The sequence below is a fragment of the Eretmochelys imbricata genome, chromosome 7, assembly GCF_965152235.1.
Source record: "Eretmochelys imbricata isolate rEreImb1 chromosome 7, rEreImb1.hap1, whole genome shotgun sequence".
Taxonomy (NCBI): domain Eukaryota; kingdom Metazoa; phylum Chordata; order Testudines; family Cheloniidae; genus Eretmochelys; species Eretmochelys imbricata.
The window spans coordinates 124,871,464-124,895,129 of NC_135578.1; the positions used below are offsets into that span (position 1 = coordinate 124,871,464).

Consider the following 23,666-nt stretch of genomic DNA (forward strand, 5'->3'; position numbering starts at 1 on the left):
GCTGGCTGGCAAGGCTGGGTCTGGGCCCCCAGAGGGTTTGGGGTGGCCCCAAGACCCTTTCCTTGAAGCCCCCACTTGAGCCCTGCCATGGGGAGGGAGTGGCACCGCCCGCCTGGTGCCAGCTTGGAGGGCTGCCGGGCGCTCACCAGGGGCTGCAGGGAAAAGCGTCCCCTCCGCTGCCCTGGGGCTGGGGGCAGCACGGAGGGGCCGCGGCGCTGGGGAATGGCTTGGGGCAGTCTCAGGCTACGTGGTCCCCGCTGGCCCAGGAATCTAGAAATCAGCAGGAATCCCCTGGAGCCCGAGGGCTGGGCAGGACCAGGCTGTGCCCAGCCCCACGGGGAGACGGACGCCCTCTCCAACTGCCCCCCACAGCAAGCCCTGGCTGGCAGGAGCTCGTTCCCTGCACCCCCAGAGGCAGGAGGGCGGCAGTGGCTGGGCAGGAAGGAGCAAGCGGGGGTGCTGCTGGTTGGGGGGGATCCTGGAACAAGCTGGGGGTGGGGGTGAGGTGCTGGGCAGCTTCTGCCCCTAACTGAGCCCCAGAGCCCCAGAGCGTCTGCCAGGAGGGGAGGATCAGGGTGGCCACCTCCAGCCCTGCCACACAGCAGTGCTGGGGCAGGGGGTCCCAGCCGGGCAGCGGGGGGAGCTGCAGGCGTGGCCGGGGGGAGACAACCCATGCCCCCCCACCTCCTGCCAGGCCCTGGGAGGCACCATGTACCCTCGCAGCAGGATCACCCCCATCACGTGGCCCCCAACGGTGGAGGGTCACTGCCCACCCCTCTGCCCCACATGGCCAGGCCATGAACGCAGTGGGTGCTGCCCGGGCCACCCAAGTGGCCTGCTGCTGCTCAGAGATGCCGCTCCTTGGCATGAGTGAGGTGACTGGCCCCATCTGGCCTCTGCCCTGCCATGGGGCCCACAGGCTCCAGCAGACAGAGTTGCCCGCTCCCCCCGAGCACCCTGCCAGCACGCAAGGAAACAGCCGGGCGCAGCAGCAGGGCTGGCCCCTCTGCTCACCACCCCAGAACTGGCTGCCCCAGGCAAGGCTCAGTGGGGCTGGGTCCCCCAGCTGAGGGAGGAGCAAGACTGCACCATGGCCTCAGGGCAGGGGAAAGCATGGCACAGTGACGGGCAGCCACAGGGGAACGGGCCCAGGCCCACGGCTCCGGTGCCAGCGATCCAGGCGGCTGCCCCGGAGGGAGAGGAGCCTCTCTGGGCCCTGCTGCCCGGGAGGAAGCCTGGGCGCTCGGGGAGAGGGTGGTCGGGCGCTGGACTCAGCAGCTCCCCCCAGAGGCTGCACCTGCCAGCCCCGGGCACGGCTGTGGACAGGTCGGGGCGCTGCCCTGCTGGGGCCCCTGGGGCACAGCCTGGGCGAGGACATGGCCCAGTGCCAGGAGCGGAGCGTTTGCCCCTCTGCAGACTCCGTGCCGTGCCCTGCCCCTCTAGGGGCAGCCCTAGAGCAGGACCTGGGAGCCATGGCAGCCGGCAGGGCAAGGCCCCTCCACAGGAGATTTGGGAGGCCTGGAACAAGGCAGACCCCGGCTGAGCTCTGCCCACCCCGGAGGGGCCCTGCCCTGCCCTCAGCTCCAGTAAACAGTTACACAAGTGGTGCCAGGGCTGGTTACACAACCCTCCTTCCAGCGGCTGCTGACTCTGCTCCGCATGGCCTGGGAGGGGAGCAGGCCCAGCTCCCGGGGGCGGGGGGAGCAGTAGCCTGCACTTCCAGCCCAGCCACACACCCCCAGGAACGCAGACTACCCCCCCTGCGACGTGCCTGCCCCACGCGGCGAGAGCCGAGGCCTTGGTGCCCCAGTCCCCGGGAGCTGGGGCTCTGGCTGAGCTGGGGGTCCCTCCAAGCAGCCCGGTCAGGGCGGGGCTAAGGGCCATCGTGGGATTTGGGGGAGCACTTCCGGGGGTGCTGCTTGGGCCTCTCTTGTCCAGGGGATACAGGCCTCAGGGACAGTGCTCCAGCCCCACCCCTACTCCTGGGTAGTGGGGGCAGGCCAGCGGGTGCTGTCCAGCGTGGTGAGGCCCACGTTCCCCCACACTGGACCGTGGCACGGGGCACTGCTCGTGGGGGAGCAGTCGAGCCTCCTGCCACCCAGCCAGACCCCCGTGCCGCCCTAACGAGGGAAAGCCCCGTCCGTCTGCTCGGCGCGATCGGTCACCACCGCCCAGCACCGCTGAACGAGCCGGAGCACGGGGAGCAGCTGCTGCTGTGCCCAGGGGTGCATGGCCCCCCACGCTGCCCTCACCTGGAGACACCCACCCAGGGGTGCTGCGGGCAGCCAGGAGCTGTCCCTCTGAGATAATCCGACTCGGGCACAGCAAGGTCTGAGAGGGGGAAGAAAGAGGGGGCAGCACCTCGGCTGGGTGAGGATGGGCATTTACAGGGCCAGGTCTTACCCAGCCAAGCCTCAGGCAACAGCAACAGAGCTGGGAACCCCCCCCCCCCCCGCACCCTGCCCCAGCTGGCCAGGTCACTGGCCACCCAGCAGGGTCCCCCAGGGCAGGGACAGACCAGTCCTCAGCTGCCCCAGGGTGGGGCCAGGGCACAGCTGGAAGCCAGAGCCTGGCACACAGAGACCACGGCAGAGATGGAAACTCCCTGGTCAGGCGCCTCCAGCCCGACTGTCTGATGGGGCCTTCGCCAGCCGGGCCCCCAGCCAGATCCATGGGCAGGGGAGCCCATGGGGCATGCTGTGGGTTCCTGCTGCAACGGGGCCCAGAACCCGCCTTCAAGTGCCCACAGGTCCCAAACGAGGCCACACGGGCAGGGGGGGCAGGGACCTCAGCCCCCTGCAATGGGTGTTGGGGAGGCTTTAAACACTGAGGCCCGGGTGTGACTCCGGCTCTCCCACCTGCCACAGCCTCTCAGGCGGTCTACACTGCCATTAGCCCCCCCGCGAGCCTCCTCCAGCCCCTGGCCGATGCAGGGCACGCCAAGCGGGTCGGCCGCGTCAGCAGGGTTCTGGCCTGGGCAGCGCGGCTCTCGCTGGGCTTTGCTGGCTTCCCTTCTCCCCCTGCTGGCGCTGGGGGGCCTGGTGGCAGGGCCACGACAAGGGTCTGGGGGTGATACCCAGAGATCCAGCTCTGGGGCTGCTGTGGGCGGGAGGAGTGAGCAGCAGGAGGGCTCTACGCAGCGGCTAGGGCCCAGGCAGCCATGCCCCACAGCCGCTGGACGGGGCTGGCAGGCCTGGGTTGTGCGGGTATCCGTGGGGGATGGGCCGAGGGCCACGAGATCCACAGACCTAGCTGGTTACGTGTGCAGACACCCCTGAGCACGCACCCCCCCCCCACACGCAGTGCTGGCAGGTTCCCTCCCTCGCTGCACCACCGCCAGGCCCCTCCACAGCCAGCTCCCATGGGTGCTGCAGAGGACGGGGTGTGCAGGGAGCAAAGGGCTGGCCTGCACCCGGGGGCCCTGCTGAGGGGGCCACAGTAAAGGGCTATACAAAACCTCCAGCCCATCAGCAGCATCACAGGTGAGTGGGGCCCCAGCCCAACAGGGATGAGCTGGTAGTGCCCTGCAGAAGGGACCTGGAGGCCAGGGCACCCTGCCACCCTTCCTGCGCCACCCCCCATCTCCCATTGGAGGCCGAGTGGGTCATGGGTGGGGCTGAGTCCCCGAGACAACGGGCCTCTCTCGCGGGGTGGGAGCCCCACACGGCCAGGCTGGGGAGACATGGCAGGGGCAGAAGGGCAGCCCAGCGTGCCATGGAGTCTCCTGGAGACTGGGCACGGGAGCAGGCAGCCAGGGCCCTGTCCTGGGGCACTGTTCTTTTTCGGAGGAGTGAAATGCACAAACGGGCCCCTGTGACACCTCCCCAGGGCGCTGGCTGCCAGAGGCTTTTCCCTCGCCAGGGGCCCTGCCACCGGCCCAGAGCACCTCCTCCAGCCAGACACGCCCCAGGCCAGAGGCAGTGCCCGGGAGCCGGGCAGCCAGGATGGGAGCTCAGCTCCGCCCCATCCCATGCCAGGGTTGGGCACCCGAGCCCCGGCCCAGCCCCAGGGAAGAGGGAAGGGTGAGACCGGGAGCACCAGGGACCCTGCTCCCCGCCCCCCCCCGCTACCCACCCTGCCACCACGATCTCCAAGTCCCCGTCGGCATCCACGTCGGTGACGGCCACGCCGTAGTTGAGCTGCGTGGGGTTGCTGTCGTAGTCGGGCGGGAGGACATGGCTGGTGACGGCCGTGAACGTGGCCTCGCCGCGCGGGGAGCCCTCGCCGGGCCACGCCAGCCACAGCAGCAGCCACAGCATCCTCGGCACCTGGAACCAGACCCATACGGGGCTCAGCCTGGGCCACACCCGAGCGCCTGGCCCCCTGCCCAGCCTCCCGGCCCTTTACCCCCCCGTGACAAAGCGGGACTGTTCTTAATGGTTCCTCTGAATACTGTAGGGGTGCCTCAGTTTCCCCTAGGCAGTTCTTAAGTCTCTAGGGGGTGGGATAAGGGGGTGTAATGGTTGCAGAGCAAAGGGCCAGGGTACATAAATGGAGACACCCTGTCTCCTGGCCACTGATGGCCTGGGCCCTTCCCCCTGACAAGGTGAGAGCTAAAGGGTTGGAGAACAAAGGGATCTGGTGACCTCCTGGCCCAGGAAAGGGACAAAGCCCAGAGGAGGAGGGGTTGGAGAGAGTTTCAGTTTGGGGCTGGCTGGGACATGGAGTGAAGGGCAGACGGGGTTGTCTGGCTCATGGCCCCCCAAAATGGACCCAGCTGAGGGGTCCTGTTCTCTGCACCTACAAGCTCTGTGTTAGACCATGTTCCTGTCGTCTCATAAACCTCTGTTTTACTGGCTGGCTGAGAGTCACGTCTGACTGTGGAGTTGGGGGGCAGGACCCTCTGGCTTCCCCAGGACCCGCCCCCCCAGACACCAGCCAGAGCACGCTGCTGTTTGAGCCTCCACACCCACCCCTTGCCCCTCAGCTGCCATCGCGTCACTGCCCACACCCTGCCCCCAGGCCCAGCTGCCCCAGAGTTCAGCCCCTCAAAGGCCCCCAGGCGGGGAGGTCAGCGCTACAGCCAGCACCCAGGGCTGGGCTACGCCCCGGCTGCCTGTCCATGCTGGCCTGTGCCCCCAGGCAGGGACTGGCCCTGTGCCCGGCTGGCCCAGGGCAGGCAGATGAGCCACTTGCGCCAAGGGTGCAGCTGGCTCTGGGGAGGCCTGGGCCATGTGGCGCCCAGGTGGCTGCACTGGGCCGGGGGTGGCCGTTTTCTCGTGCGGACCAGGCCCCGGGGACCAGGCGAGGCTGCTGGGGGAGCACGGCCACAGGCTGCGCAGGGCAACCAGACAGCGAGGTTGGGCCCGGAGACGGGCATGCCCAGCCCAGCGCAGTGACCGCAGCACGAGCTCCCCAGGCCCTGGCCTCACAGCCCCGGGGACACGGCTGAGACTACCATGACCTGAGAGCCCCCAGCCCATAGATTGGGCAGCTTCCCAGGCTCCTGCACCCACAGACCTGGCCAGCAGGCGCCAGCGTGGCTGGGCCTGGGACCCGTCCCCCCCTGCAGCTCCCCCTGGGGCCGGAGTGGGGCTGTTCTTGTGGCCAAAGGCAAATGGCAGGGCTGCAAGGCTGGCCAGGAGCCCACGCTGTCTAGCAGGCCGGGCTGAGCGAGGACAACGTGAGCCAGGTCAGACAGAAGAGGAGCGTCCCAGACCCAGCACCGCTGGGGGCCAGGCCATGCAACGGCAACTTGCCCGGGAAAAGCTCCCGCCTGCCCAGGCTTTGCATTAGCTCTCACCCAGCGGAGGGCACTGGTGCCCGTGGGGCAGCTCCACAGAGCCCTTGCACTGTGCCCAGCTGTGCCCAGACAGGGCCGCGGGGCAGGAGCAGACCCAGAGCAAGGCAGGCAATGCTGACAGTAGCCCCATGATGCTCTGTAAGGAAGACGTGCTCTGGCCTGCGTGTCCCAGACCCGTCTCACGAGGGAGAGCAGGAAGAGAAGGGCTCAGCTGGGCACAGGCTGAGTCCAGCCTTGGAGAGCTGGCCCGGTGGGTGGGGAGGGGAGTAGCAATCTGCTCAGCGGGGGTGGGGACACAGCCCAGTGCGGGCAAAGGGTGACTGGCTGGAACAAGGGGACAGTCAAGGACGTTGGAAGGAACCGATTCCGCACTCAGCACCGTTAGCAGGTGGAACTCTCTGCCACAAGACCTGCAGAGTGTAAACAATGAGACATCTCCATGGCTCATGAGCACATCCCCCAGGCCACCCATCAGTGAAATGCTGACGGCTGTGAACCCCTGACGGGGCAAGAGCCAGCCACTGTCCCCGAGGGCAGCAGCCCCTTCCTGCACAGCGGGAGGCCCTCCGCCTGGTCTGGTCTACCTGTGTTCCGGCAAGAGCCGGAGAGGAGCCGGGTGGAACAGGAGCCTCGGCAACATTGGCTCAGCCACTCCCAGCTCAGCCAGCCGGGCGCGGACACGCCTTGGCAGCGGGCACGGGGGATTTCCCGGGGATAGGCCGGCTGCAGCAGAGCCTCTTGGGCAACACTGGGAGGGTGTTCAGGGCTGCGGACGCCAGCCGGTCCCCAGGAAGGCCCAGATGGCCATAGGGTGAAAGGTCACCCCGGCCATAGGAGCTGCCTGGCTGGAAGGGGCATGTGAATGGCAGAACAAGGAGGGGTCCATTCCCAGACTCCATGGATTCAAGCGCCCAGGTGTTGTGATTCAGGGCTTGTGGCAGAGTTGGCTGCCTCCTGAGCACCCCCTTGGGGCCTAGTGTGTGCTGCAGTGCCCTGCCTCAGTTTCCCCATGTTTCTGGCTCTCTCAAACAGCTCTCCTCCGGGTCGGCAGTACCCCTTGCTGGGCTGGATTTATTCCAACAACAAAATCATTCCCAAAAAAGCTTTTACACCTGCCTCCTGCCTGTACTCCCAGCCTTTCCCACTGGGGGCCCCAGGCCTTCCCCACAAAGGCACAGAGTTCCTGGCCCCTCACTCCAGCTTCACTCTGGTGGTGTCCCCCCAAGGACCCCCCCTCTTCACCGCTTACCACAGCTCTTCCCAGGGGAACTGGCTCTGCCGCACCCCAGGAGAGGCAGCAGGGAGGAGATGGAGCGCCAGTCCCATCTCCAGGTGCTCCAGGGCCTTGGGAGTCCCTGAGATGAACCCACAGCCACCCGGACCCTCGCTGCTGTGAGCCCCGGCTCGCAGCAGCCAGCATAGCGCTAACACCCTCCCCAGGGCAGGGAGGAAGTGCAGAGTGGGGATGCCCCTAGGAGGGGTCAACTGCCAGGCTGGAGCACCAGGTGAGAGCTGCCTCAGCCCCCAGCAGCCCTGGCCCCGAGACACCTAGGGCAGCTCAGCCACCTGCTCAGCACTCACGGATGGGGATGCCAGCAGCCCCTCACGAGGCACCACCATCAGCCCAGCTGCTGGCTCTCCCCCTCCACTCAGCCAGGACCAGCGTCTTCCCAGCCGCTGAGCTTCACACCCAGGGCACATCACTGAAGTCAAAGGACTCTGTCTTGCAGCAGCGCCAGCTCTCAGCGGCTGGCACGCTCAGGAGGGCTGGCTGGCAGCTCCCACTCACCCGTGGCTGGCAGACTCCAGAACCTGGCCCAATCTCAGCATGAGAGAGATTTGTGGACAGCATGGTTTGGAGCCAAACGGGACGTGTATGACGGTAGGGTCGAGGCCCCAGCTGGGACTGGGCTGAGGTGCCAGGCGCTGCACAGACAGGGCAGAGCTGCCCTCACTCAGTGAGTTCCCAGGGCATGGGCGCAATGATTCTCGGACAGCCGCTGGATCATTGCAGCCAGGGTAGGGTCTGTAGTAGAAAATTCCCCAGGCAATTCCTAGAGGGGGAAGCCAGAGCCCCTGAGAAGGAGCTGGTCAGTCCCAGCCAGGCAGCACGGTGCTCCCAGTAACAGGCCAGGCCGAGTGACACTTTGTACCACATGGGAACACTCTACACCCCCATGTTTGTCCTTATAAGATTGTGTGGTATCCAGTGCAAAGTTTGTCACATCAGGTGTCTTCGGAAGGCTCATGATGCCCTGAGCAGTATTATAGGTTATATAGTTACACATACATAGTTATGAGGCTGAAAGTGTGTCCTCATGGCTTAAAACAAGCCCAGGCAAAAACTCTCCAAGAGCATAGAGGCAGTTCACACCTCATCACGGCAGGTATGGAACAAACCCTGCCCAGCCCCACGGGAACAAAGGACGCTGGCCTAGGTGGCAACAAAAGGATCTGTTGGACTCTCGAGTGAGTCACCCCCCTTCCCATGGCCAGTTGGGGACTACGATGAGGTAATGCTCACCTGACTCTGAAGGGGAGGGGGCAAAGCCAAGAGAGAAGAACGAACATGATAAAAGGGAGAGACGTTTGCCATGCTCTTCCTCTCTCTTCCATCTATATCCACAGACACCACCACCAAGTGACTGAAGCGCTGATCAAAGGGGAGAGCCTGGCTGAAGGGCAACCAGCCAGCCTGTGGTGAGAAGCATCTAAGTTTGTAAGGGCACTGAAAGTGTTAAGATCAGCTTCGAATGAGTTTTGCTTTTATTTTGTTTATAAGCCAAAATATAAGTCAGACTTGGTCAATCACTTAATAAATCTGTTGGTTTCTTCTATCTGAAGCAGCGTTTGGTTTGCAGCGTGTCAGAGACTCCGCTTGGGATAACAAACCTGGTATATGTCAATTTAACAAAGAAATCGACAAACTCATAAGCTTGCAGCATCCAGCGGGCATAACTGGACTCTGCAAGATGGAGGTTCCTGGGGTTGTGTCTGGGACCGGAGGTACTGGCTAGTGTCATTCGGTTGCACAATCCAAGGAGCAGCTGACATGCCAGAGGCTGTGAGTGACCAGCCCAGGCGTGGGGGTTCTCACAGCAGAGCAGGGTCAGGCTGGCTCCCAGAGTCACGGATTGGAGTGACCCAGCAGATCACTGGTCCAGATAACATCGGGGAACGTCACACCGAGCCATTCCCATGGCGCAGCAGCAGCTCCTCTGGGGGCATAACGCAGCCTCTTGGCTCCGAGCCAGAGGGACACTGAGCAGAGCTGTGTGCCCCTTGGCCCTTTGCCACCAGCTCCAATTCCCTCAGGGCCAGCGAGGCCATCACCAGAGGCCCAGGGACGGGCAGCCCCACAGGTGCCCCAGTTGAACTCAGGCCAGATACCTACTGTGGGGCAGTAACAGAGGCCGTGCTCGGCCGGCCTGAGAGGCCGGAAGGACACCCCCCCGGGAGACAAGGGCTGGGTTCGCCGAGTGATTCAGGCCGTGGCCTGCAACCCTGGGGGTCGATTCCTGGCTCTGCAGCAGACCCTGTGTGGCCTTGGCCAGTCTGTCACTCTGGCCGTGGGCTGCCCGGCCTGGTGGCCGGGGCGAGGGTAAACAGAGTACTGTTGTGAGATGCCCAACACTATGGACCTGGGGGCTAGAAAAGCCCCTCCCTTGCGAGGTCGTGGGGAGAGATGGGAGCGGCTGGATCACCCTGTGCAATAAGGGCGTTCGGTGGAGGTTCATGGCTCCCCCCCAAGACCAGCCAACAGCCACCCGTGCTGTTGGGGCCATTAACAGGACTAGGTGTGCATCACAACAGAGACAGGCAGGCAGCTGGATCCCCTGGGCTCAACCTGACCAGCCGCTGGCAGGCTCAGGACTCTGCCTGAGACTAGCTTGTCATTACCTGAGAAAGGAGGATGTGATCGGCACCGAGCGCGGGGCCAGCTCATTGCACACCCGGCCCTCGGATTTGGCTAATTAAACTAATACATCAGAGGGCTCCTTGGCAAGATTGGGAGGGAAAAGCCCATTAATTAGCAAAACCTGTCACACTGCACACACCTCCACCTCTACACCAGCCCCTCCCACACCATCCACCCCCACCCCAGCCCCAGCCCAGCTCTGCCCTGGGGAAGAGGCTCATGCAGGAGGCAGAGTCTGCATGGGCAGGTGGCAGGACAGAGCCTGGCCCTTGTGGGTGCCCCTGGGCAGGGGGTGCTGGCACCCCCACACTCTGGGCAGTCCCTCGCTCCCTGAAGCTCTTGCTCGCTCCAGCTTGCCCCCCCGCCCAGCTGCAGGCAAAATCCTCCAGGGCTGATGGAGTCTTTCCAAGAGGGAACAATGTCCCTGATTGGCGACAACAGGCCTCCCCAGGGATCCGCTCCTTAGCGACACCCAGGGGGGCGGTGTGGCCTGTAGCCAGCTCCCTGCTGGGGGCTGCGCAGGACCCTGGGCTGGGAGAAGCCAAGCACGTGTCCCATGGCTCCCAAGGGCAGCCAGGTTTGGCTCTGTGGAGCTGGAGGGTGCTGTGCCCAGCACCTGCAGGCTGCAGCCTGGCTCTGCCTGGGCCCCATGCCGCACAGACCCATGGCCAGGCTCGCCTCAAAAAAACACGTCTCCCGGCAGCCTCTCAAAGGGCTGCAACCCCCACTGACTGTGCTCAGCCCCATGGGCCCTACCCTGGGGCACCTGCTGCAGGAGACACGGGCAGGACGGGGCCCAGGTGCCATCAGAGATGATCCCGCAGGCACGGGGTGTGGCCAGGGGCATCCTGCAGCAGGGGCGGGGGCCGTGTCCCGCAGCGCAGCTCTGCGCGGCCCAGCAGCAAGGTCACAGCCCGTAAGGACAGGGACGGCCGCCCCATGCGGCACCGTCTCGCTCAGCAGTCTGCCCATCCACCCCAACCCCAGGTGGGACCTGGCAGGGCTGGGGGCCGAGCAAGCAACTGAAAACAGCCCCTGGGCCCAATGCCAGCAGACCCCTGGGCGGCTGCCCCTGCCCTGACGCCCAGGGAGTCAGCCCAGCAGCGAGCGGCATCATGCCACGGCTAGGCCCAGAGCTGCAGGCAGCCCTTGGGCCCAGACAGGGGGACCTCACTCCTGCATGGGATAAACCCAGAGCCAGAAAACAAGGGAGGGGCAGGGCAGCCTGGGACCCAGGCCAAAATAGTCACCCTGACCCCTCCCCAGTAACCCAGCCCAGCTGCAATGGGGTGCCCTTTGCTGGGGACAATACCCCCAGGCTCCCACCTCTGCCTAGTCTCCCCCTCCTCCCCCCATCACACTTCCAGGGCAGGGAACAAAGCACAAGGGGCAGACCCAAGGGCCAGATGTGGGGCTCAGAGCTCCTGGGCAGCCTTCAGGGCCAGGAGGGGCACGAGGCTTCACCCTCAGGCAGGAGGCAGAGGTGAGCCTTAGAGAGTTCTTGGCCTGGCTCTAAGCCCAGGGGCAGCCATGGGGCGAGGCCAGAGAGAAGAGGGGCACAGGGAGTAGGGCATGCTGGAGTAAGCACCGCCTCCAGGGCAGGGAGCAGCCCAGTAAAGAGTGCTGTGCTGGCCTGGCCCGGCCCATGGGGCCCAATCCTGTGGGAATGGGGGAGGCAGAGACTGCTCTTTGAGGCCTCCCTGGGGGACACCAAGGGGGAGCGAGTGGCAACATCCCAGCCCCCCAAGGCTCAGAGCAGACAGGGCACCTAGCACTGAGCTGGGGTCACCTCTGCCAGGAGCTGGGGCTGGAAGATGGGATGGATCACTCCACCGTGCCTGGTTCCCTTCTCTCCCTCTCAAGCTCCTGGCACCAGGTGACTGACTCACGGCTCTCTCCTGTGGGCAGTCCAGATCCCACAGCCCCCCAGGTAGCCCCAACCTCCCACCCCCTCCAGAAGCTGCACCCACAGGCTGGATCCCTGAGCATTCCAGGTGCCCGGGCAGGGGGAAGCACAGCCCAGGCCACCCCAGCCCCACCTTCTCAGTGTGCAGGGACCCCACCCCAGGTGGGCTGGGCCAGGTCACTTCCCAGCCATGGGGACAGTCCAGCACCCCTCGCAGCATCCTGGTGAGGTCACAACTCCCCAGCCACGGCCTCGCCCCAGTGAACGGCATCACAGAGCGCCACGCAGCCACATGCCATGACCTCCCAGCACCCCAGGGGTGTTACAGCCCCCCCGCTGGCAGCCCAGGGGGCTCATCCCACCCAAAGCTCTCCTGCTGGTCACGTCCAGGCACCGCTTGGAACCAGAGCCCAGCAAAGTGCCAGGTACCAGGTGGTGCCGCAGTGAACCCAGGTCCCAGCCCGGAGCCTGCAGATCCGGCCCAGGGCTGCAAGCAGCTGGTCACACTGGACCCCGGCTGGAGGAATCCGCCAAGCGCCGACAGCCCCAGGGTGTTCGGACCCCCAGAGGCGCTGGAGCTAGGGGTGCTGCCAAATGCCCTGGCTTGGCGTGGTCTCCATCGTATCCAGGGGCTATGGTCTGGTTCAGTGGCTCTCAGCCCCCCCATACTACACCCTGCTCCAGCCCCCCACTGACCCAGCCGGCACGGTCCCATCGCTGCACTGGGCAGCTCTGAGGGGCTGTAACCGGCAGAACCTGGATAGCCGGCTCCCCCAGCCAGTCTGGTGCCACTCAGCCCCCTCGGCTTTGGAGCCCTGGGCTCTGGGGCTCAGCCAGCTGCTAATGCAGTGTGGCGCTGGGCAGTCACCTTAGCATCCGAGCGCCAGCCCGACGGGACGTGGGCTCCTCGGAGGAGAGCGGCCACTTCCACCTGCAGGCTGCCCGCCAGCCGCCCGCTGTGCCAGGGGACTCTGCAGATAGAGAGCCCCCAACCCCCCCAAGGGCCATCACCCCCCCACCCCATGCCCTCCCATCCATAACCACTCCCTAGCATCCCTCCCCATGCCTGTCACCCACCCCTTCCCTTGGCCCCAGAGCCCTACCGCCAGCCATACCGCCTCCTTCCCCATCAGCCCCCCTCCCCAATATCCCTCACCCCAGCCACTGCCCCCACCCCATGGCAGCCCTTCGGGGAGGCAGAAGAGAACTTTGCCCCAGGGGCTACCAAGCCCCCCACGCCCCGCCGCCTGCGCCCATCCCCGTCGCCTCTGCCCAGCCTCGGGGAACCTGACCCGCCCACGGCTACTCACGGGGCCCGGCGCAGCCCGCACGCTGCTCCCCGCTGCCGGCCCGGCTCCCGCGGCTGCAGCCCAGCCAGCCCCGCGGACCACTTATAGGGAGCCAGCCACGGCCCGGCGGCCAATGGGCTCGGGAGCTGCGCCGGCGGCGGCCAATGGGGAGCTGGGAGGCGGGGCCGGCGGCGCTGATTTACTGCCCGGCGTGGCAGAGCTCTCGGGGCCCGGGCGCGGAGGGGCGGTGGGAGCCCGGAGCTGCCCGGGCGGGTCCTGCACCCCGGGGCGCTGCGCTGCGCTGCGCTCGCAGGACGGTAGCACGTGGCCCGGCAGCTCCCGGCCCCTGGACCCCCAGGTGCCCCCCACACCCAGCGCTGGCCCTTTGCCTTCCCTTCCCTTGCTGCCCGAGGTGTGGGGCTGTCAGGCGAGCGCCCTGGGGAGCAGTCCTGGGCCCTCCCTGCCTGGAGCCAGGGGCTCGGGGCGGGAGAGGCCCAGCCTGGAGGGGGGAGCCCCAGGGGGTGGGGACGAGGAGTGGGGGTTACTCGCTGGTTGGGGAGGGGCCGGGGCGGGGGTCTGCGGGGGAGCTGGAGCCAGGGCAGCCGGGGGAGTCTCCTGCCATGGGAAGCCAGAGCACAGGGAGGTTCCCACCCCTGTCTGAGCCTGCAGCCCGAGGCTCAGTCCTGGCTGGGGGGGTGGAAGATGCTGCTGGTGGGATCCCGCCAGGGGCTGGGCCCACGGTCCCCGAGGCAGCCCCCAGCAGGCCCCGTGCAGAGCCTTGGCCCAGCCGCCGGTCGGGCCCTCGGGTCTCGCTGGCCCAGGTGGCTTGGAGATGGGTTTGGTGATGGGTGAGGAGCTGATACCATGGCAGTCCCACTGGCCTGGCAGCCGGGAGCCGGCCAGTCGCTGGGCTGCCATCTCCGTCCCCCACAAACAGAAACAAGGCCACACGTGCGGGACCTGCACCCTTCGCTGCCCGCGGCCGATAGCAGCACTGCCCGCTGTGCCCGGTGCTGCCCGGACTCCTGTGGCGCAATCTTTCCTACCCAGAGGGAGGAGGCAGGACTGTCCCCCCCACACTGTACGGGGTGCTGGGGCTCAGAGAGAAGCCAGGAGCTGCCCGAGGGTAACAGGGAGTTGGCGTCAGAGCCAGGAACTGAACCTGGATCACCTTAGTCCCAGTCCAAAGTCGGAAGCACCCGGTCTGCCGTAGCAATTGTCCCCATGCCCGGCCCCTGCTGCCGCCCTGCGCCCGAGCACTCCGCCCAGCACGCCGTGCCCCGGGTGCACAGGTGTTCGGGGCCCAGGAAGAGGGCCTGCCCCAGCCACACACCCGCTCCAGGCGCCACAACCCCTGCTCTGTGCCCCCCGGGGCAGCGCGGGGGCCCAGGAGCCCATCCAGCTGCTTCAGGCCTCGACACTGCAACCGGTCCCTCAGCCAGCGCCCCTGCCAACTCCCCCAGCCCCGCGGAGCTGTGAGCAGCCGCAGCTGGATGTCTCTCAGCCTCAGCGACCCGCTTGGTGTTATCAGCACAGTGCGTAGCACCCGCTCCCCTGCCCCCCACGACAGCCAGGTACCAAAACAAGCAGGCAGGCAGCCAGGCCGAGCATGCTGAGACTGCCAATGGGGCCGGGCCCGCTGGCTCCCTGGGGCCTTCGAGCAGGCTCATTACGCCACTGGGGATGCAACATGCAACCATCCTCCTGTGTGAGCATCGGAGCGTATCCACGTCCCCCGTGCGCACGGTGCGCTGTCCGTCACGGCTCACGCCTGGCGCCCGCCCCTGCCTCACACCCGTCTTTGCCCCGGACGGGCCGATCGGAGAACCTCTGCCCTCCCTCCAGCCCTCTCCTGCTGGGGCACACAGGGGCTGGGCCCCTGGGTTGTTTCAGCCCCGGGGTGCTGCAGGTGGTTTTATCCGTCCGAGGCGCTGGTCTGTCTGTTCCCCCCGTACCTGGGTGCCCCTCACCCCCCAGTGGCCGGGCACAGGTGGGGAGACTCCGAGAGACTGAGGGACTCATCCAGGGCCACCTAGGAAGTCTGGGGCCGAGGAGGGCGGGTAGAGCCCCAGGCCAGGCTTCTAAGCACAGGGTAGCCCTTCTTCTGCCCTTGCCCTTGGACCTTCCCTTCTGGCCACCCTGTTTCAGAAAGGGGGGCTCCAAGGCATGCACTGGGGGTGGAACAGTGGGAGCGGCTGGTGCAGGAAGTGGGGGGCCATGAGGGGACAGGACAGCAGGGCACAAGCTGCCTAGCACAGGGATGGCACTGACAGCTTCTCCCGCACCCTGCCCCTAGACAGGGACAAGGGGACCCTGGGGGCAGGTGAGGAAAGCACACTCCAGCTGATCAAAGGAGGTGCTCTTAACCCAAGCTACAATTAGCCTGGGGAACTCACAGCCACTGGAAGCCACAGAGGCCACAACCTGAGCAGGAGCCAAAACGAGATGGGACATTTCGCTGAGTGAGACTGGCCAGAGTCACATTCCATGGGATAGAAGGAACAGGAACCCCCTTAACTCCAGTGACCTATCCTAGCACCCCAGCACCCAGCCCCTCCCCCTTCACACTCCAACCCAGCACCCCTCCCCTCCCCCACCCTGCACACTCCCCCCCCCCAGCATCCACCCCTCCCCCAGCCCACCTTAGCACATGGGTGGGGAGGGGCTGAGCAGCAGCAGGGTCTGGGGGAGGATGTCCGGGGGCTGGCCCCGGTGGCAGGCAGGTGGGGAGGGGGGGTGAGCAGCAGCAGCAGCAGGGTGTGGGGGAGGGTGCCCGGGGGCTGGCATGTGGCAGGCAGGGGGCAGAGGGGGTGCGTAGCAGCAGCAGGGTCTGGGGGAGGGCGCCTGGGGGCTGGCATGTGGCAGGCAGGGGGCAGAGGGGGTGCGTAGCAGCAGCAGGGTGTGGGGGAGGGTGCCCGGGGGCTGGCATGTGGCAGGCAGAGGGCAGAGGGGGTGCGTAGCAGCAGCAGGGTCTGGGGGAGGGCGCAGGGGGCTGGCATGTGGCAGGCAGAGGGCACAGGGGGTGTGTAGCAGCAGCAGGGTGTGGGGGAGGGCGCCCGGGGGCTGGCATCTGGCAGGCAGGAGGCAGTGGGGGTGCGTAGCAGCAGCAGGGTGTGGGGGAGGGCGCCGGGGGCTGGCATGTGGCAGGCAGGGGGCAGAGGGGGTGCGTAGCAGCAGCAGGGTGTGGGGGAGGGCGCCGGGGGCTGGCATGTGGCAGGCAGGGGGCAGAGGGGGTGCGTAGCAGCAGCAGTGTCTGGGGGAGGGTGCCCGGGGGCTGGCATGTGGCAGGCAGGGGGCAGAGGGGGTGCGTAGCAGCAGCAGGGTGTGGGGGAGGGCGCCGGGGGCTGGCATGTGGCAGGCAGGGGGCAGAGGGGGTGCGTAGCAGCAGCAGGGTGTGGGGGAGGGCGCCCGGGGGCTGGCATGTGGCAGGCAGGGGGCAGAGGGGGTGCTTAGCAGCAGCAGGGTGTGGGGGAGGGTGCCCGGGGGCTGGCATGTGGCAGGCAGGGGGCAGAGGGGGGTGCGTAGTAGCAGCAGGGTGTTTGGGAGGGCGCCCGGGGGCTGGCATGTGGCAGGCAGGGGGCAGAGGGGGGTGAGCAGCAGCAGCAGGGTGTGGGGGAGGGTGCCCGGGGGCTGGCATGTGGCAGGCAGGGGGCAGAGGGGGTGCGTAGCAGCAGCAGGGTCTGGGGGAGGGCGCCTGGGGGCTGGCATGTGGCAGGCAGGGGGCAGAGGGGGTGCGTAGCAGCAGCAGGGTGTGGGGGAGGGCGCCGGGGGCTGGCATGTGGCAGGCAGGGGGCAGAGGGGGTGCTTAGCAGCAGCAGGGTGTGGGGGAGGGTGCCCGGGGGCTGGCATGTGGCAGGCAGGGGGCAGAGGGGGGTGCGTAGTAGCAGCAGGGTGTTTGGGAGGGCGCCCGGGGGCTGGCATGTGGCAGGCAGGGGGCAGAGGGGGGTGAGCAGCAGCAGCAGGGTGTGGGGGAGGGTGCCCGGGGGCTGGCATGTGGCAGGCAGGGGGCAGAGGGGGTGCGTAGCAGCAGCAGGGTCTGGGGGAGGGCGCCGGGGGCTGGCATGTGGCAGGCAGGGGGAAGAGGGGGTGCGTAGCAGCAGCAGGGTGTGGGGGAGGGCGCCCGGGGGCTGGCATGTGGCAGGCAGAGGGCAGAGGGGGTGCGTAGCAGCAGCAGGGTGTGGGGGAGGGTGCCCGGGAGCTGGCATGTGGCAGGCAGGGGGCAGAGGGGGTGCGTAGCAGCAGCAGGGTGTGGGGGAGGGTGCCCGGGGGCTGGCATGTGGCAGGAAGGGGGCAGAGGGGGGTGCGTAGCAGCAGCAGGGTGTGGGGGAGGGCGCCCGGGGGCTGGCATGTGGCAGGCAGGGGGCAGAGGGGGGTGAGCAGCAGCAGCAGGGGGGGAGGGTGCCCGGGGGCTGGCATGTGGCAGGCAGGGGGAAGAGGGGGTGCGTAGCAGCAGCAGGGTGTGGGGGAGGGTGCCCGGGGGCTGGCATGTGGCAGGCAGAGGGCAGAGGGGGGTGCGTAGCAGCAGCAGTGTCTGGGGGAGGGTGCCCGGGGGCTGGCATGTGGCAGGCAGAGGGCACAGGGGGTGAGTAGCAGCAGCAGGGTCTGGGGGAGGGTGCCCGGGGGCTGGCATGTGGCAGGCAGGAGGCAGAGGGGGTGCGTAGCAGCAGCAGGGTGTGGGGGAGGGTGCCCGGGGGCTGGCATGTGGCAGGCAGAGGGCACAGGGGGTGAGTAGCAGCAGCAGGGTCTGGGGGAGGGCGCCGGGGGCTGGCATGTGGCAGGCAGGGGGCAGAGGGGGTGCGTAGCAGCAGCAGGGTGTGGGGGAGGGTGCCCGGGGGCTGGCATGTGGCAGGCAGGGGGCAGAGGGGGTGCGTAGCAGCAGCAGGGTGTGGGGGAGGGTGCCCGGGGGCTGGCATGTGGCAGGCAGGGGGCAGAGGGGGTGCGTAGCAGCAGCAGGGTCTGGGGGAGGGCGCCGGGGGCTGGCATGTGGCAGGCAGGGGGAAGAGGGGGTGCGTAGCAGCAGCAGGGTGTGGGGGAGGGTGCCCGGGGGCTGGCATGTGGCAGGCAGGGGGCAGAGGGGGTGCGTAGCAGCAGCAGGGTGTGGGGGAGGGCGCCGGGGGCTGGCATGTGGCAGGCAGGGGGCACAGGGGGTGCGTAGCAGCAGCAGGGTGTGGGGGAGGGTGCCCGGGGGCTGGCATGTGGCAGGCAGAGGGCACAGGGGGTGAGTAGCAGCAGCAGGGTCTGGGGGAGGGCGCCGGGGGCTGGCATGTGGCAGGCAGGGGGCACAGGGGGTGAGTAGCAGCAGCAGGGTGTGGGGGAGGGTGCCCGGGGGCTGGCATGTGGCAGGCAGGGGGCACAGGGGGTGAGTAGCAGCAGCAGGGTGTGGGGGAGGGTGCCCGGGGGCTGGCATGTGGCAGGCAGGGGGCAGAGGGGGTGCGTAGCAGCAGCAGGGTGTGGGGGAGGGCGCCCGGGGGCTGGCATGTGGCAGGCAGGGGGCAGAGGGGGTGCGTAGCAGCAACAGGGTGTGGGGGAGGGTGCCCGGGGGCTGGCATGTGGCAGGCAGAGGGCACAGGGGGTGAGTAGCAGCAGCAGGGTCTGGGGGAGGGCGCCGGGGGCTGGCATGTGGCAGGCAGGAGGCAGAGGGGGTGCGTAGCAGCAGCAGGGTGTGGGGGAGGGTGCCCGGGGGCTGGCATGTGGCAGGCAGGGGGAAGAGGGGGTGCGTAGCAGCAGCAGGGTCTGGGGGAGGGTGCCCGGGGGCTGGCATGTGGCAGGCAGGGGGCAGAGGGGGTGCGTAGCAGCAGCAGGGTGTGGGGGAGGGTGCCCGGGGGCTGGCATGTGGCAGGCAGGGGGCAGAGGGGGTGCGTAGCAGCAGCAGTGTCTGGGGGAGGGCGCCGGGGGCTGGCATGTGGCAGGCAGGGGGCAGAGGGGGTGCGTAGCAGCAGCAGGGTGTGGGGGAGGGTGCCCGGGGGCTGGCATGTGGCAGGCAGGGGGCAGAGGGGGTGCGTAGCAGCAGCAGGGTGTGGGGGAGGGCGCCGGGGGCTGGCATGTGGCAGGCAGGGGGCACAGGGGGTGCGTAGCAGCAGCAGGGTGTGGGGGAGGGTGCCCGGGGGCTGGCATGTGGCAGGCAGAGGGTACAGGGGGTGCGTAGCAGCAGCAGGGTGTGGGGGAGGGCGCCGGGGGCTGGCATGTGGCAGGCAGGGGGCAGAGGGGGTGCGTAGCAGCAGCAGTGTCTGGGGGAGGGTGCCCGGGGGCTGGCATGTGGCAGGCAGGAGGCAGAGGGGGTGCGTAGCAGCAGCAGGGTGTGGGGGAGGGTGCCCGGGGGCTGGCATGTGGCAGGCAGGGGGCAGAGGGGGTGCGTAGCAGCAGCAGGGTGTGGGGGAGGGTGCCCGGGGGCTGGCATGTGGCAGGCAGGGGGCAGAGGGGGTGCGTAGCAGCAGCAGGGTGTGGGGGAGGGCGCTGGGGGCTGGCATGTGGCAGGCAGAGGGCACAGGGGGTGCGTAGCAGCAGCAGGGTGTGGGGGAGGGTGCCCGGGGGCTGGCATGTGGCAGGCAGGGGGCAGAGGGGGTGCGTAGCAGCAGCAGGGTGTGGGGGAGGGCGCTGGGGGCTGGCATGTGGCAGGCAGAGGGCACAGGGGGTGCGTAGCAGCAGCAGGGTGTGGGGGAGGGTGCCCGGGGGCTGGCATGTGGCAGGCAGGGGGCAGAGGGGGTGCGTAGCAGCAGCAGGGTGTGGGGGAGGGCGCCCGGGGGCTGGCATGTGGCAGGCAGGGGGCAGAGGGGGTGCGTAGCAGCAGCAGTGTCTGGGGGAGGGTGCCCGGGGGCTGGCATGTGGCAGGCAGAGGGCACAGGGGGTGAGTAGCAGCAGCAGGGTCTGGGGGAGGGCGCCGGGGGCTGGCATGTGGCAGGCAGAGGGCACAGGGGGTGAGTAGCAGCAGCAGGGTGTGGGGGAGGGTGCCGGGGGCTGGCATGTGGCAGGCAGAGGGCACAGGGGGTGAGTAGCAGCAGCAGGGTCTGGGGGAGGGCGCCGGGGGCTGGCATGTGGCAGGCAGGAGGCAGAGGGGGTGCGTAGCAGCAGCAGGGTGTGGGGGAGGGTGCCCGGGGGCTGGCATGTGGCAGGCAGGGGGCAGAGGGGGTGCGTAGCAGCAGCAGGGTCTGGGGGAGGGCGCCGGGGGCTGGCATGTGGCAGGCAGGGGGCAGAGGGGGTGCGTAGCAGCAGCAGGGTGTGGGGGAGGGCGCCCGGGGGCTGGCATGTGGCAGGCAGGGGGCAGAGGGGGTGCGTAGCAGCAGCAGGGTGTGGGGGAGGGCGCCGGGGGCTGGCATGTGGCAGGCAGGGGGCACAGGGGGTGCGTAGCAGCAGCAGGGTGTGGGGGAGGGTGCCCGGGGGCTGGCATGTGGCAGGCAGAGGGCACAGGGGGTGAGTAGCAGCAGCAGGGTCTGGGGGAGGGCGCCGGGGGCTGGCATGTGGCAGGCAGGAGGCAGAGGGGGTGCGTAGCAGCAGCAGGGTGTGGGGGAGGGCGCCCGGGGGCTGGCATGTGGCAGGCAGGGGGCAGAGGGGGTGCGTAGCAGCAGCAGGGTCTGGGGGAGGGTGCCCGGGGGCTGGCATGTGGCAGGCAGGGGGCAGAGGGGGTGCGTAGCAGCAGCAGGGTCTGGGGGAGGGCGCCCGGGGGCTGGCATGTGGCAGGCAGGGGGAAGAGGGGGTGCGTAGCAGCAGCAGGGTGTGGGGGAGGGCGCCGGGGGCTGGCATGTGGCAGGCAGGGGGCACAGGGGGTGCGTAGCAGCAGCAGGGTGTGGGGGAGGGTGCCCGGGGGCTGGCATGTGGCAGGCAGAGGGCACAGGGGGTGAGTAGCAGCAGCAGGGTCTGGGGGAGGGCGCCGGGGGCTGGCATGTGGCAGGCAGGAGGCAGAGGGGGTGCGTAGCAGCAGCAGGGTGTGGGGGAGGGCGCCCGGGGGCTGGCATGTGGCAGGCAGGGGGCAGAGGGGGTGCGTAGCAGCAGCAGGGTCTGGGGGAGGGTGCCCGGGGGCTGGCATGTGGCAGGCAGGGGGCAGAGGGGGTGCGTAGCAGCAGCAGGGTGTGGGGGAGGGCGCCCGGGGGCTGGCATGTGGCAGGCAGGAGGCAGAGGGGGTGCGTAGCAGGAGCAGGGTGTGGGGGAGGGCGCTGGGGGCTGGCATGTGGCAGGCAGAGGGCACAGGGGGTGCGTAGCAGCAGCAGGGTCTGGGGGAGGGCGCCCGGGGGCTGGCATGTGGCAGGCAGGGGGAAGAGGGGGTGCGTAGCAGCAGCAGGGTGTGGGGGAGGGCGCCGGGGGGCAGGAGGCACAGACATGGCTGTGGAAAGGAGCCGTTGGAGTGTGCGAGGGCTGGGCGCAGGACTCGGCCCCACACGGCAGGCGGGGCTGGCAGCGGGGACAATGGACAGGAAATTAGAGCCGAGCTGGCAGCGAGATAGGGCTGCGGGGGGAGCACACACAGAGGCAGTGCCACGTGGGGATGGGGGGCTGTGCAGCTGGTGGGCTGGCACGGGTGTAGCCAGGGCTGTGAGTGCCAAGCACAGCATCCACCTCCCGGCGTCCAGCCCTACCCATGGGTCCACCCCACCCCAGCCCCATAGGGTCCCCCAGCACCCATGGCAGGGGGGCACCCAGCGCTGGGCTCCCCAGAGGGTCCGTCCCATCCCACCCCCAACATGTACTGCATGGCTGCGGACACCCCAACGTTGCCATTCCCAAGATCCCCACGTAGCCCCATGGAACTAGCGCCTCCCCCTCACTGGGCGGTGGAACGCCCAGTCCCCCCACCTGCCTCACCCCACTGCTCACCCTCCCTGCGCAGGTCACAGCCCCACCCAGACACCTCGCCCGGCGCGGGACGGGGCGACAGGAGGGGCTGGGGTTAGTGGACGTCGGTGGCCGGCGACACGGGGGCAGCGGGCGGTAGATGTCCCTGCAGATGGGTGCCGCAGGGCACAGAGAAGGCAGAGGGCTGAGTGTGCACCTTGGCCGTTTCAGCACCTGCACGCACCCGCGGGAGCCATGTGCGGTGCCCTGCCTGCCCGTGGCAGTGCGGGTCCCGGCTGGACGTGCTCAGGGGATGAGGCCCCGTCCATGCTGAAGGCCGGTGCGGAGGGAGGCTGTGCAGGGGCTCTAAGCCCAGTGTCGGGCAGTGTCACTTAGCTCCTGGACTGGCAGAGGCAGAAGCCCCAAGGGCCCATTCTGACCACCCCCTCTGAGCCCCTGCGCTGCCCTGGCAGACGATCCGCCCAGGGATTGTTGAGCCACGGTAGCTAGGCTGTGTCTGCAGTGCGCTATGGCACTGCGGCTACGCCGCTGGAGGGCTGGCGTCTCTTCCCTCGCTGGCAGGGGCTGTTCTGCCCTGCTCTCCGGGAGGCACTAGCTCTAGTCCTGTGACGAAGGGGGACTGTTCTTAATGTTTCCTCTGAATACTGTGTGGGTGCCTCAGTTTCCCCTAGGCAGTTCTTAAGTATCTAGGTGGGGGGATAAGGGGGTGTGATTGTTGCAGAGCCGGAGAGGGCCAGTGTGATGGTGTCTGCACAGAGAATGGCCGACACCCTGTCTCCTGGCAACTGATGGCCTGGGCCCCTCCTCTGCAAAGATGCCGACTGAAGGGGTTGGAGAACAAAGAGATCAGGTGGCCTCCTGGCCTTGGAAAGACAGAAAGGCCAGAGGAGGGGCGGGAGAGTTTCAGTTTGGAGCTGGCTGGGGAAATGGAGGGAGGCCCAGATGGGGCTCTGGCCTCCCTGCCCTCCAAAATGGACCGGGCTGAGGGGTTCTGTTCTCTGCACCTACAAGCTCTGTTCTAGACCGTGTTCCTGTCGTCTAATAAACCTCTGTTTTACTGGCTGCCTGAGAGTCACGTCTGACTGCGAAGTTGGGGGGCAGGACTCTCTGGCTTCCCCGGGAGCCTGCCTGGGCAGACTCGCTGTGGGAAGCGCACAGAGGGGCAGAGGATGCTGAATGCTCCGAGGTCAGACCCAGGAAGGTGGAAGCCGGGTGAGCTGTGTGTCCTGAAGACAGGCTGCTCACAGAAAGGAGACTTCCCCAGAGTCCTGCCTGGCTTCGCAGTGAGCAGCTCCAGAGCATCGCCCGGGGACTCCGTGACAACTGGTGGCAGAGGTGGGATGTACTGTACCCCATGAATGGCGCTTCTTGCAGTAAGTGACTGGGGAGCAGTAAAACGAAGGGGGATTGATGAGGCGTGCTGAAGGCTCAGAGAGGAGCAGTTTCAGGAGTGGAGGAGTCTGCAGCTCAACCCTGGGAGAGAGGTGGTGACCTCGAGAAGGTTCTAGGGGTTCTTCCTGGAAACCGTGGGGAGCTGAGAGCACACAGGTGTGTGAGTCCACAACAACTTGGGAAGAGTGGAGTGATGGCCTGTCACCATCTCCTTAAGAAGGACATTGTAACCCTGTGCAGGAAGAGAGGGTTGAGCATTGGAAAGTTCACCAAAGCACAGTTCATCGTGCAGCTGGAGGAGGATGACCGCTCTAAGGAACAGATTCCTGACCCCAAATGGGGCTACAGCAGGATCTGGGAGCAGCTGGAGTGGGAGCCAGGCATCCCCAAGACTCCTGTCCCCGACCAGACGAGGGTCTTCACGATCGGGATTGGAGCTGAGTCCGAGAGAGCAAGAGGACTGTGAGAGACAGCGAGAGCCCAAGAAAGAGCTGCAGAAGCAGCAGCAGGATGAACTGGCGGTGGGGGAGCGGAGAGGCCTAGGGGACCTCCCAGGGGTGAGTGGGGATAGACCCCGGGGGGCCAGTTCCGCAGGGAACCTCAAGACTAAATTGCTGCCCCTGGTTAAGGGGG

At 67.7% G+C, this 23,666-nt stretch overlaps 1 protein-coding gene across 2 annotated transcripts in view; it reads right to left on the reverse strand.

Moving 5' to 3' along the window:
* Positions 1 to 12,915, reverse strand: part of CRTAC1 (cartilage acidic protein 1) — a 39,169-nt gene extending 26,254 nt beyond the window's left edge. For both annotated transcript variants that reach the window (XM_077823364.1, XM_077823365.1), the window contains exons 1-2: positions 12,879 to 12,915; positions 4,075 to 4,268 (exon numbers count right to left, since the gene is read on the reverse strand). In XM_077823364.1, coding sequence (XP_077679490.1) covers positions 4,075 to 4,259 — 185 coding nt within the window. In that variant the 5' untranslated portion in view covers positions 4,260 to 4,268; positions 12,879 to 12,915. The remainder of the gene's footprint in view (positions 1 to 4,074; positions 4,269 to 12,878) is intronic.
* Between the last annotated feature and the right edge of the window lie 10,751 nt (positions 12,916 to 23,666).